The 12,962-nt window shown below is 38.9% G+C and overlaps 1 protein-coding gene across 1 annotated transcript in view; it reads left to right on the top strand.

The window, feature by feature from the left end:
- GAREM1 (GRB2 associated regulator of MAPK1 subtype 1) overlaps nucleotides 1–12,962 on the top strand; it is a 100,560-nt gene that overhangs the window by 75,366 nt on the left and 12,232 nt on the right. The window contains exon 4 of the mRNA XM_020790962.3: nucleotides 7,821–8,999. Within this exon, the coding sequence (XP_020646621.3) occupies nucleotides 7,821–8,999 (1,179 nt within the window). The remainder of the gene's footprint in view (nucleotides 1–7,820; nucleotides 9,000–12,962) is intronic.

Genomic DNA, 12,962 nt, shown 5'->3' with positions numbered 1-12,962 from the left:
GCCTCTGTGGTTAAAATGAGATGTGATTGTGTGTGCCACTCATCAGTTTTCGGAAGGAACAAGAGGATAATTTTGCAGATAAGCTTATTAGGATTGCATTGACCTTTAAATCTAGGGCTGGACTGCATGTTGGTCAAACTGAAAGTTGTACTTTCTAGTGCAGGAGTGCAAAAGCTATGGCCCTTCAGATGTTGTTAGACCTTGGCTCCCATCACTCCAAACCAGCATAACCAGTTGACAGAGATTATGGTAGTTGCCCCATAACACTGGGAGTACCCTCTCGTGCTCTAGCACGATGCCCCTACCAAACACTGGCCTGGTAAAGATCAGGGACATTAATAATATTTAAGTACAACATTGCTTTAATTATTGAGTATCCTTTTGTTGAGAGAAGAAATAGGATATGAACACTGTCCACAAGCATGTTTGTGCCAATATAATTTCAACATAGTGACCACAGAAGATCAACTGAAACTTCTTGAAGCAAGAGGTAGTAATTCATTAGGTTTCCTCTAAAGTAAAATCCAGATTGCTTTGAGTGAACTGGCTGCAGGCATCTCTAGGCTGTGTGCCTAAACATTCAAATTCTTCAAGGCAAATATTTTGAGTACACCAAAGTGGTTTTTTTTTAATGCAAAAATAAATCCTTACACTCTTTTGCAGAGTTATTTTCTAGTTTATCTCTGAACTAGCAAGGACCCCAACTCCAGTTTAGAGCCCTCTCTTTTTTTTAAATTAAATTTGTTGGGAAAGAGGAGGCTGGAAACTGTACAGTAAGGCAACAAAAGGGGTTATTCTATGCCTGAGACTAGCGTGGGAGGGAGGAAGCAGAGGCGTCAGACCAAGCACAGTGGGACCTTGATCTTCACTTGTGGCCAGACTGCCAACATGTACAAATTGCTGAAAGGTATTAATAGAGAGCTTTGACGATTATTGAATAAGGTGGAGGTGGTAGCAGTGAATGGCTATTATATCTTTGGAAGTCTCTTCTGTGCACCACCGCAAAAGTGGGTGATTTGAATATGGGTGGTGGGACTGGGTTACAATAAATATGAGTTTCTGTTAATGCTGTTAGAGACCAGAAAGGATGTAAGTCAAATAAAAATAAAGTAACTTTGCAGTTCTGGATTATAGATTACCTTAGCATTTCTAAGAGCCAGAATAGTTTGCTGAACAGATTGACAGACTGGGGCCCAGGAGACTTGGGTTAAAATTGCTGCTTGACCATGGAAACTCCCCAGCAGATAGTAATGGTGAATTTACACCTTAGTTGTCTCACATAACATGAAAACCCTGTGAAGATCATCATAAGTTACAAGAGAAGCTCATTGTATTTTTCTTTGAATGGTAGTTATGGTGTATCTTAATACATGGGGGAAGTTAGGTGCTATAATATGTAATTTAGAGGAAATGCAATAAAGACTATAATTTATCTAGCCAAATTTCTTATTAGAGTTGTAAAGTACTGTTTAAGGAATTAAATATCCGATACCTGGCATTTTATTTCGTGTCTCTGAATTGTACTCACTGCTGTGAATCTATGAAATAATTTCAGTTGATTAATAACTGTATGAACCTAATCTCTGTGGAATTGCAAATGGCCTCAGCAGCAAGTCTGAGACATTTATTGTGTTGCCTCCTGTATATCTGGCCTTTGCCTCTGCCATTAAAAAAATAACATTGGGATTTAACAAGATTTTGTGGGTGATGTTTCCTTTCAGAAACACAAAAAATGACGTGGATTGCGGCTCTGAGAAGGGGAGTTTATTAGCAATAGTCTTGCCCATCTTAAATATATTTAAGTTTATAAGCTTATGCATAGCACTACAGCGTAGGTGTGCAAAGTCCCATTCTCAGAGAATGCAAGTTATCAGGAAGAGGAAGCGAACCTGCTTGCACTTCCTCTGTTGTGTCATGTTTCTACAGTGAGATGCCACCCTTTGTATATAATATAAATATGCAATCCAAACATACATCTATTTTTTTTAAAAGCAAGGATATGTTTAAACAAGAATAAGAACCTGGCTATTCTTACCTGTCACTGGTTTAAAACTTGACTCCATCACTGAAGGCTGCTCCACCCAGAATATTTTTTTTTTCTTAAACAAATATGGTCCTTGTGTAGGAAAATTATGTATGAAGTGTACAGGTTATCCAAGTCTCCATGTGGTTAGACAAACAGGTGTGCAGAAAGCATGCTGTGGATCTCTTCCTTGCAGACCTGATGTTCATGAATCAAAAATATCTTGTGTGGAGCCTCCCTGAAGCTGAAAGTGTGTGAGAGAAATGTGAGCAGACTTCAGTTACTCACCAGTAGGAAATTTACTATCCTTTAATATTAATGTTTCATACTGCTTTGCCATTGAAATTTGAATTACTATCGCCTACAATAAGATCTTGATTGTTTCCTGGATTGGTTCTATTAAGAATATGTAGACAACACAGTGCATGAATAACTTCCTCTCAGGAAACTCTAAAACAGAGTTACTGGCCAGGCATGCTGTCTATATTAAAGCATTCAGTTTGATACACCGTTCCAGTATTCTCTCCTTAGACTCACATCTTATCCATTTTGCCAGGCTAGTGCTTCCCAGTAATTACAGCTCTGTAATTTTTAGTCTTCTATAAAACTAATGGCTTGGTTTGTTAAGTTTTATGTGGCTAATCAGTGTCAACAACAGCAAATGTCAAGGTGCAGAAGTGAGTGCCACTGAGAATGTAGATCATCATTGGAGAGGGAAGTAGTATATAATGCTACCTTTAATGTTGGCAGAAGTTATTTAAAGTTATTAAATGTTCATTACACTTATAATCTGCAGGGCTTAGAATGTAAGTCATAAATATATATTACACACTTTTCATTTTTCCTCCCAGAATGTGATTTTAGATCCCCCCCAAAAAAAATAATAATTCTGCCCCACAGCTTGGAAATCACAGTATTGTATATTTAAAATAGCTTTTTTAAAGTTGTGAAAAGAGAAATAAAGAAATCACTGCTGTCATAAGTATTGTTTCTCAGCTGAATGGTTGAAATCGGAGATACACTAAAAAAAAAACAAAAAAAAACTGGTGGGAGCTCTGATGTGGTAGTGGTGAGTCTATCTGTATTAAGGTGTCAACATTTTGTCTTGACCTCATTACTTCCCTGTAAAATTATAACTTCCCTATATCTGACCTAAGCAGTAATATGAACCTAGTTGAATTGTAATAAAATATTGCAACTTTTAGGCGAGAAGTTTTCTTTTCTTTTTTTACAAAGTCATTTGATTTTCCTCTGGGGAAAAGAATAGGCTGTTGAGTTGCTCTTTTCCTGCTGTCGTTTAGTCATCTCCAACTCTTCGTGACCCCATGGACCAGAGCACGCCAGGCCCTCCTGTCTTCCACTGCCTCCTGGAGTTTGGTCAAATTCATGTTGGTTGCTTCGATGACATTGTTTAACCATCTCATCCTCTGTCACCCCCTTCTCCTCTTGCCTTCACACTTTCCCAACATCAAGGTCTTTTCCAAGGAGGAAAAGGATTTTGAGCATAACCTTGCTAGCGTGGGAAATGAGTGCAATTGTACGGTAGTTGGAGCATTCTTTAGCACTGCCCTTCTTTGGGATTGGGATGTAGACTGATCTTTTCCAGTCCTCTGGCCACTGTTGAGTTTTCCAAACTTGCTGGTATATTGAATGTAGCACTTTAACAGCATCATATTTCAAGATTTTAAATAGTTCAACTGGAATGCCATCACCTCCACTAGCTTTGTTGTTAGCCAGGCTTTCTAAGACTCACTTGACTTCACTCTCCAGGATGTCTGCTCTTTTCCCACTGAGATGGAAATGTAATTTACTCAACTTTTCCAACAGGCTAAATGAAACCATCATCCCGCCTGAAAGGTCAGCTTCATCAGGCTTTACCTCTCCCCTATTTTTTGTCAAGGAATGGCAGAGTGGTTTGCATCAATTAGGGCAAGAGAAGCAATGCCACCCTTGTTTACAGTAGAAGTGTTTTCAGTTAACCAACCATTGAGTTAAAAACAAAATCATACAGTAGAAGTCCAAAAGAGAAGACAACTTCCATTAAGGTTCCAGCTAAGTAATCTCCTTCTTCAATTTTATCGGGACCTGCTCTCTGTGCTAGATATAAGACCAGTGAAGGACAAGCATAAGAAATCTTCACTGGTTTTCACTTGTTTTCTGGGCCCAATTCAGTGTGTTCCATTTTAACCTTTGAAGCCCAGGTTATCTGAGGGACTAACTCCTTAGGAATGCATCTTGAGTGTTCTTCTCTTCATGAGAGGTCCTATCAAAAATATCATCATTTGCCAAGGTCTGCTTAGTGGGTATACTGAAGAGAGTTGGGTTTACCTCATTCACTCATGCTTTTCTTGTGCTAATCCCAGACTATGGAATGTACTCCTTTTCCAAGTTACAATCATTTTCTACTCTTGCTGCTTTTAGGAAGCAGCAGGTGATTTTATTCAGGTTTCCAACATAGTGAGGGAATGAAAGAGACCAAGGGCACCATCCACAGTCTTGAGAAATCAGCTCTGTCAAGCTTTATCTCTCCACCACTCTTCAGCTTTTAAACTATTTCTGATATGTGTTTATTGTGTTTTTGTAGTAGTAGTTTTGTTCTTCATTTGGTTTTCATGGTATTTATCCACTTTGAGAACTATTTGAGCACTCATGGAGTAGAGTCAAACAGCCCCCCAGTTTATTGGGGAACTAATGGTGGGGAATAACAAGTAGGACAGTGATTAGAGTGATGATAGTGGAAAACTCAGAATTAATCCTACCAAATACAGGCTAGGGCCCTTTGGAAAACTTACTCTGTGGCAGTGGTGGCATTGAAGAAATCAGTCTTACCTGCCACCATTGTGTTTGCACAAAGTCATCGAACAGAGCTCTTTTGAGTGGTCAAGACCTTTAACATGCTGGCCCGTAGGAAGAGAATGGCGACTACACTGTAGCATGCCATGAAAAATTTGTATGACACTTTGCAAGCTAAATTGCTTGGATCTGCTCTAACTTGAATGGTGTATACAGGTTCTGTGAATGTAACTATGGCCCCTGCTGATCCTATGTTAATGGACACATTTCAGTGTTTGCCGCCTGATAATGTGGACAGAACCTTCAGGAGAGGTGAAGGCTACCACATGGCTGTTGGACATTTCCTATTCCTGGCTTGTAAAAGCTGCCAGAGTAGTGGCCAAGTGGGTAGGAGGAGAGGTGAATGCATCCTTGTGTCAGGGTAAGATCCCAGCATGCTGAAAGGAGGCAGTAATAAGACAATTGTTGAAAAAAAACTCATTCAATTTCAATTAATATGGAATAATTAAAAAGTAAAGGTTCCCCTTGACATTTTTAGTCCAGTCGTGTCCAACTCTAGGAGGCGGTGCTCATCCCGTTTTTCAAGCCGTAGAGCCAGCAGTTGTCCGAAGACAGTTTCCATTGTCACGTGACCAGCGTGACTAGGGAGCGCCGTTTTACCTTCCCACCGAGGTGGTACCTATTTATCTACTCACATGTACATGCTTTCGAACTGCTAGGTTGGCGAGGAGCTGGGACAAAGCGACGGGAGCTCACTCCGTCACGTGGATTCGATCTTACTACTGCTGTTCTTCTGACCCTGCATCACAGGCTTCTGCGGTTTAGCCCACAGTGCCACCACGTCCCACTATGGAATAATTACCAATTCATATAATATTTATTGAATTTTTTTAAAAAAATATGTCAGTAATTATTGTTTGAGCTATCTTTTTTAATGATGTGAACCACGGGTCTTTTTATAGAAAAAGGCAAAGTAAAAATATTTTAAATGCATAATATTTTGGTGGAAGCAAGGAATAAAAATATCATAGATAATAATTAAAATGAGGGTAGAATATGCTGCTTGAATAATTTTGATCCAAAATGGATGCCATGTAATTTACATGTCTATACTAATTATGATTTTAAAAATATTTTAACCTCTTTAAGGCCATTCTGGGGTCTGTAAAGTGAGATATACATATTCAAAATAAGTCTCACAACACATTAGGAAAGGATACAATGATCAGAATTGTTTGCTTCCTAAACAGCAATGATGACATAAGGACAACATTTGCTTCATTATACAAACTGCAGGGGGTTGTACAAGAATTACCTTGGAAAATTTCTCAAGAGTGCAAAGGCTATAGCCCTTTGGCTCAATTTGTATGGAAGTAATTAACATTATTATATGAAATTACATGAATATGGTGGATGCTTGAACATGTCTGATGGGTTTGTTCTACCTGCATTCCACTTGTGCAATTTCCAGCATGACTAGAAGGGGCGGTTATGCTGTTTGTTTGATTGGGATCTCTGGCCATGCCTATCTAGGCTATAAATATATATAGCCAAAATCCCAGTAGCTTGGTCTAGGCAACACCTGGTTTTACTACGACAAACCCTCTACACCAAAAATCGAGACAGTTGTTTGAAATAATTTCTGTATTTTATTTTTAATAGTTAAAAGGACAAAGCACAAACATTCCAAAAAGTTACAAAAAGGTTTCTCAAAATACACAGGTAATTTAAAAGCCATTCAAGAGAAACATACCAGAAAAACAACAAAAAGCTGAGCTAGACTACCTAATATTCATACCTTAACATAGCAATAACATAGATCTGGAACATGCATAGAGTGCATCCTTCCTAGCATGTCTTTGAATGGCAGCAAATGGACACAGTTTTCTTCTGAAAAAAACTGAGCCCCTTCTACACATTGAGAAAGAGTAGGTGAGCAAAGCACTTTCTGAGAGATGGGCTAAGCTATTTACCAGTTTTAAGTAACCCTTTTTATACATTAAATGAGCTATTCTAGCCCTGTTGTAATCAACATGAGAATCTCCTTTCATGTTTACCCAAAACAAAAGCATCTTCTTTCCCTCTTCCTTTCCAACAGCTGAAATTCGCATGACTCCAAGGTAGGAGGAAGACTGACTTTAAAGTCAAGAGTTATATGAAAGTGTTAGATCCCTTCTGGTGCTGCTTTAATGTGCCTTCTGATAAGAGAAAAGCATGGTGGTGTCAGTTCCCTCTCTGTTCTCCTTTAAAGTGTTCATTAATAGGAGGTCAAATGAAGGTGTTAATTGTCCTTTTGTTCACAGCTGATACTGACCTCTGCCTTCTTGGCTAGCTTCCCAGACACCCACAAAGAAGCCTCAAAACTACTAGTGGATGTTCCATACTCTCCAGTTTCTCTATTGTTTCACAGTTTGGAACAGCAGAGATCAGGAAAAGAGTGATTTTGCCAAGATGACAGATGACAGATTTGCCAAGGAGAGATGAACTACAAAATTTAACCTGAGGATTGGATATTGTTTATTCTTGATCCTCTGTGACTCCTACTGCAACCATACAGTTGGAAACTCACCTAGGAAAAGCAGCAGTTATCTCTAGATGATAAGCCAAGTGTCTAACTCTTCTTGCCAGCTTTTCCACCAGTAGACTGCTATACTGTTTCTCAGACCAGGGATTAGTAGTATTAATTACTTAGGGCAGAATCTCCTCTAAACTAACTAAACTGCATAGCATTAATCAAATGTATTTTATTTAAAATTTAGTATATTTTCTTATTGGTTGGCTCTTAATGTGTGTGTGTGTAATTTTGTATGAATATTCCACCCTTAGAGTCTTTGTTTTACAAAAGAGATAAGGTTTGCTGCAGAAGTAGTGATGACACCTTAGCTAGAAATTACACTTTATGAGTAATTTTTAGATTTTTGTTTATAGTTCTGCACATTTCACCATGCAAATGTTCAAAAATGGCTTCTTCAAATATCTTGACACTGAACACTCTGTGTTTCAGGTGGCTTCAGGTGAATGCAATGAAGACACTGAGGTTTACAACATCACACTCTGCACAGGAGATGAGCTAACATTGATGGGACAAGCAGAAATCCTTTACGCAAAATCTTCAAAAGAAAAGTCACGGCTCAATACCATCTTCAAGAAAATTGGAAAGCTGAATTCCATAAGCAAATTGGGCAGGGGGAAAATGCCCTGCTTGATTTGCATGAACCACAGAACCAACGAGAGCATTAGCCTTCCTTTCCAGTGCAAGGGCAGATTCAGCACCCGCAGCCCCTTAGAGCTGCAGATGCAAGAAGGCGAGCATACAATTCGCAATATAGTAGAAAAAACACGGCTTCCCGTGAATGTGACTGTGCCATGTTCTCCACCACGAAATCCTTATGACTTGCATTTTGTCCGTGAAGGTCACCGCTACAAGTTTGTGAACATTCAAACCAAGACTGTTGTAGTTTGTTGTGCGCTACATAATAACAAAATTATCCCAATGCACTTCCCTTTACATTTGGCTCTTCCAAAGTTTACCCTCCCAGAAAGCCTTGTAAAAGGAGAGATGTGGCATGAAGCTTTTGTCAAGCACTGGTTCAGCCTGTGTCAAGAGCAGTTTGATATTGATGAGTACTCCCGCGCAGTGAGAGATGTGAAAGCTGATTGGAATGAAGACTGCAAAAGCCCTCAGAAAAGTTGGCCCACCAGCCACAACCATGTGCCAAACTCCCTTAGTTATGCTCGAGATGAGTTGACTCAGTCCTTCCACCGCCTCTCGGTATGTGTCTATGGAAACAACCTCCACGGAAATAGTGAAGTGAACCTTCATGGTTGCAGGGACTTGTGCAATGAGTGGGGTTTATTCTCCCATGATGCTCTGCAATATCAGGACTCTGGCGATGGTAGCAGTGACTACCTTTTCCCTGAAGTTAGTGAAGAACCATTATGTTTACCTACCAAACCAGAACTTCCTTATGAAGAATTATGGCTGGACCAAGGGGGTGGGAAAATGAGTGATCAGCCACTTACTCGCTCACAGAGTGAAAAGAACAAATGTGACAACTACAGGAGTTCATTCCGGTCTAAGTGTGGCACGTCTTCTCTTCCAGCACCTGAATCATTAACAGCAGCATCAAAATCTTCTGATGTTTCCCTGCCCCCACCACCTGTGCCTCCTAAATCTGAAGCAGTAAGTTGGAGTCCTCTTTTTTTTTCTATGCTAGGTGGCTTTGGAAATTCTTATCCTAATCCCCAAAGAGTCATTAATCATCAGAACATGAAGTTTAATCCCTAGTACAAGATAGCCAGTCCTACTGCCATTATTAAGCTTAAATTGAGATTTATTACAGAAAATTTTCACTTTATTCCCTCCACCTTCTGCAAAAAAGATTTTCTCACCTAGCCAACACCAGTTGCATATTTCTTGAAGACTCGGTGTTTAACCAGTTTATACTTGGTTTGGAAATAAACCTCAAATCTAAGAACAGAATCTGCACAGTAAACTTTTTTTTTTCCTTTTAGAGCTTGTGTTTTTCCATGCATTGTGAAAAATTACTCCACGCTATTGGTTGCACTTTGAAATATTTATGGAAAAATGCTCCCTTCTTTTCTGTTTAACATTCTTTTGCCATCTTCAAAGGTAGGGGCAAAAAGGATGTTGAGTGAAGATGTCTCAGGAGCATATGGTTACTTTTTGGTAATTTGCCTAATGTTCCTGACCCGGGGGGGGGGGGTTGCCAGGGGGAATAGAAAGAAGAACATGAGTGATGGAAAATTGACTAGGGTCAATGAAACTAGCAGGGTATTTTTAAAATCTGTTGCAAACTTTCAGTATTTGTTATAATCCTTTGCTTCAAAGAACAGTATGATTAAAATTGCATCAGAGAGGAAAACGGGAGCAGTGTATAGGTTGAAAAAAATAGCAGACACTGAATGGAAAAATCAGTTGCGGGAATCAATCAAATCACGGAATTAAATCAAACACAGGACGGAGGTAGACAGTGGTTAGGGAAGTGCTTTGACACAGATAGCTGGTAATGTAATATACTTCATCATTACTGCTTTTGAATTAAACAAGTTTAATTGGGGAGGGGCACAGAACATACTTAAAGTAAAACAGTAGAGCCAGGACTGTTCCAATCAGCTGTGCCCTCCAGCTTTCAGCATTTCTTCTTATTCAGCCCTAAAACTGTTCCCTGTCAATCACATCACAATAGACCTGACATAAGGACATACCATTCCATAGCTACATCAGGAGTGGGCAAGTCTTACTTCTTTTTCCTAAACTAAATTGCACCCAAAACAGTAATCTTTCCTTATAAGGAAGTTGCATCAGCTCCTTGATTGTTTTACTTGCCCCTTTCTTATCGTTTTCCAGCTCTGCAGTACCCATTTAAGGTATAGTCCCCAAAATTGTGCCCTGTATTTCCAGAGTGGTTGTACCACAGCTTTATTTTTGAACCCTGTCCTAATGATCCCTAACACAATCTGCCTTTTCCATAGTTGCTGCATATTTGGTCAGTGTTTTCATTGAGCCTAGTTATCAGAGCCCCAAGGTTTTCTGCTGGTCAATCTGTGCCAAGTGAGTCTTCGTGACGTACAAAAAGTTTGGAGTTTCTGCTCTGTTGTCTGACATTTTACTCTTACATTGAATAATGTTTACCATTTGACTTTGAATAATGTTTACTGTAATCTTGCTCATTCATCCAGTTTGTAGTTAGCAGTTGGAAGGCATTAGAAAGATGCCGTTTCTTTAAAATATATATACACACATGTGTGAACTAAGCTGCTTTGAACTGGTCTTGGTTACCAGCATTGGTAGATATTATCATAATTTGAATGCTGGTATAATTTGTTAGTGAGCTATTGCATTTTCCTGATACAGTATTTTAAAAATATGTTCAGCTCACTAGTTACTGATTAAAATTTATATTAGCAATTACTGTACTCCTTCCCAGTAGTACCCAATAGTGCATTTCTTGTTGCAGATTGCTTGTACTTGGTCATATGGTAAAGAAAACTGAGGTGTTTTCTCACCCTAAATATATAAGGAATCGTCTTGGTTGGCCATTTATAGTAGTACCAAATCAGCTTGTGTATTTATAGTGTTTTTAATAGTGTGCATGTGTGTGACAGAAAAACCTGATTAATGTTTAGAAGTCACATTTTGAGGATGGCATGGTGGATTCTAACAATAATTTAGAAGTGCTACACACATTTATGTTTATCTGTTGTTGCTTGAAATATCAAATGAGTGTGTAAACGTACCACCATTATCAGATATAATGTTCATATTGGCTCAGGCTCAGTACTGTTCAAGGCAGTCAGTTCAGGTATTCAGTGGTAAGTATAATGGTATAATGTCATGGAAAATCCATGCAAAGCAATTGCATGTCTAAACCACTTCTTAATCATTAAAATGTCATTAATGACAAACATTTGAAAAACTACAGCTTTCTGCACCTATTGCTTTGTTCTGTTGGCAATTTCTCTCTCTCTCTCTCTCTCTCTCTCTGTGTGTGTGTGTGTGTGAGAGAGAGAGAGAGAGAGAGAGAGTTCTCTGTTGAGTAGCCTGTTTTTAAACACTCCTCTGCTCAGTTGTCACAACATTTAAAAACTGCTGCTAAGTCTCATGCCCCAACTATTACATACTGTATGCACTATCTTTGCACCAGTGTACCAGCAACAAGTGCCACTATAGGAGCTGCTTTTGTGGTCCCACAACTTCCCTGGCTTCTGACAGCAAAAAGTTAATGGCTGCTCCTGATAACCCCCCTTTTTTTCCGAAGCCCAAAAGTGGATTTCCCGTGTCGTTTTGAGATACTTTGGGTGCTCCTGTGTTGCCCAGAAAGAGTCCTGGGGAGAGAAATAGACTCAAGACCAAACAAAATTGCCCACACCCACTCGGTGAGATGTGGCATGCCTTTAAGTTGATACCCAAAGGATTCATTTTTTCCACTGGCCATTAAGAAATATCATTTGACACAAAATCAGAGCTCTGGAGGGTTATATTATTTAGTTTCAAGTTGTTGTGCTGAACATAGCCTAATAATTACTTTCATTAAAAGAATCTATGTTCAGGTGGCAGTCAGCATTTGTACACTTCTAGACTTCTGCCTACTGAAGAAACTCCTTTTTCCATAAATGTTTTGTTTATTTTACTTACAGTATTTGCCTGTTGCTCCATGATGTGAAGGATGTGTGTAGTAAACAAAATGAGAGCAACTTCGATCAAAAGACAACATGACCCTGAAAAATGAAAAACCATGTCAACTAGTCTGAGAAACAGAGCTCACAACAATTCTAAAATTCAGAACATAGAATTTAAAACTCAGAGGATCAGAATGTAGGAGGCTTATGTGAGCAAACAATTTTTCTCTTGGTAAAGAATAAACCAAGGAAATGATAGCAACTGAAACTCAGTGGGAAAACTATTCTGAGAGGGTTGGCCAACAAAATCAATTTTCCAAGGTTTGGACTTGAATCTCCTGAATTATTTCCTCTTCCTGCTGATATAATATGTTTTCAAATACTTGGTGATGTTTGCAGAAGTCACATCATTACCTTTTATAAAGCAGTATGCTGGTGCTTTTTAACACAAATCTGCCTCTAAGGTGTTGCACAGTCCATGCTGATGGATCCACTTTTCTACCACAGGATCCTGGATATGAAGTAGACTTGTCCACAAAAGCTCACATTAAAAAAAATATAAAAGTTAGTCTTTATGGTGCCACCACATTTTTGTCTCTCTTTTTTTAACTTTTAGTTTCTATTCTGCTTTTATCTATAAGGATTGTAATAGTATCTGTACCAACTTACAAAGTGCAGTACAAAGTTTCAGAAACAAGGCTGCCATATTTCTCCATGAGAATAGCAAAAGAAAATGTATGCGTAACAAATTCACAAGCAGGCCAACTTAAATTCCACAAGAATGTACCACCTCTAAATAAAAAGTTTGCCCTTTAATAGCTACCATGTGCCCTCTGCTGGTAACACATCAGCAAAATGTCAGCTGTTTTTTCCTGTAAGAATGCAAATCTACTGTTAACAAAAGGGCAATGGCACTGACTGCCAGTACACTTTTTTTAGTTGCTTATGTTCTCACTCTATGATCCAGGTAACATGTCATTCTTTCTAAGTACTGAAAGCCTTC

Source organism: Pogona vitticeps, chromosome 4 (genome assembly GCF_051106095.1).
Source record: "Pogona vitticeps strain Pit_001003342236 chromosome 4, PviZW2.1, whole genome shotgun sequence".
Taxonomy (NCBI): domain Eukaryota; kingdom Metazoa; phylum Chordata; class Lepidosauria; order Squamata; family Agamidae; genus Pogona; species Pogona vitticeps.
The sequence above is the reverse complement of the archived record's forward strand: the minus strand, read 5'-3'. Positions and strand labels throughout refer to the sequence as shown.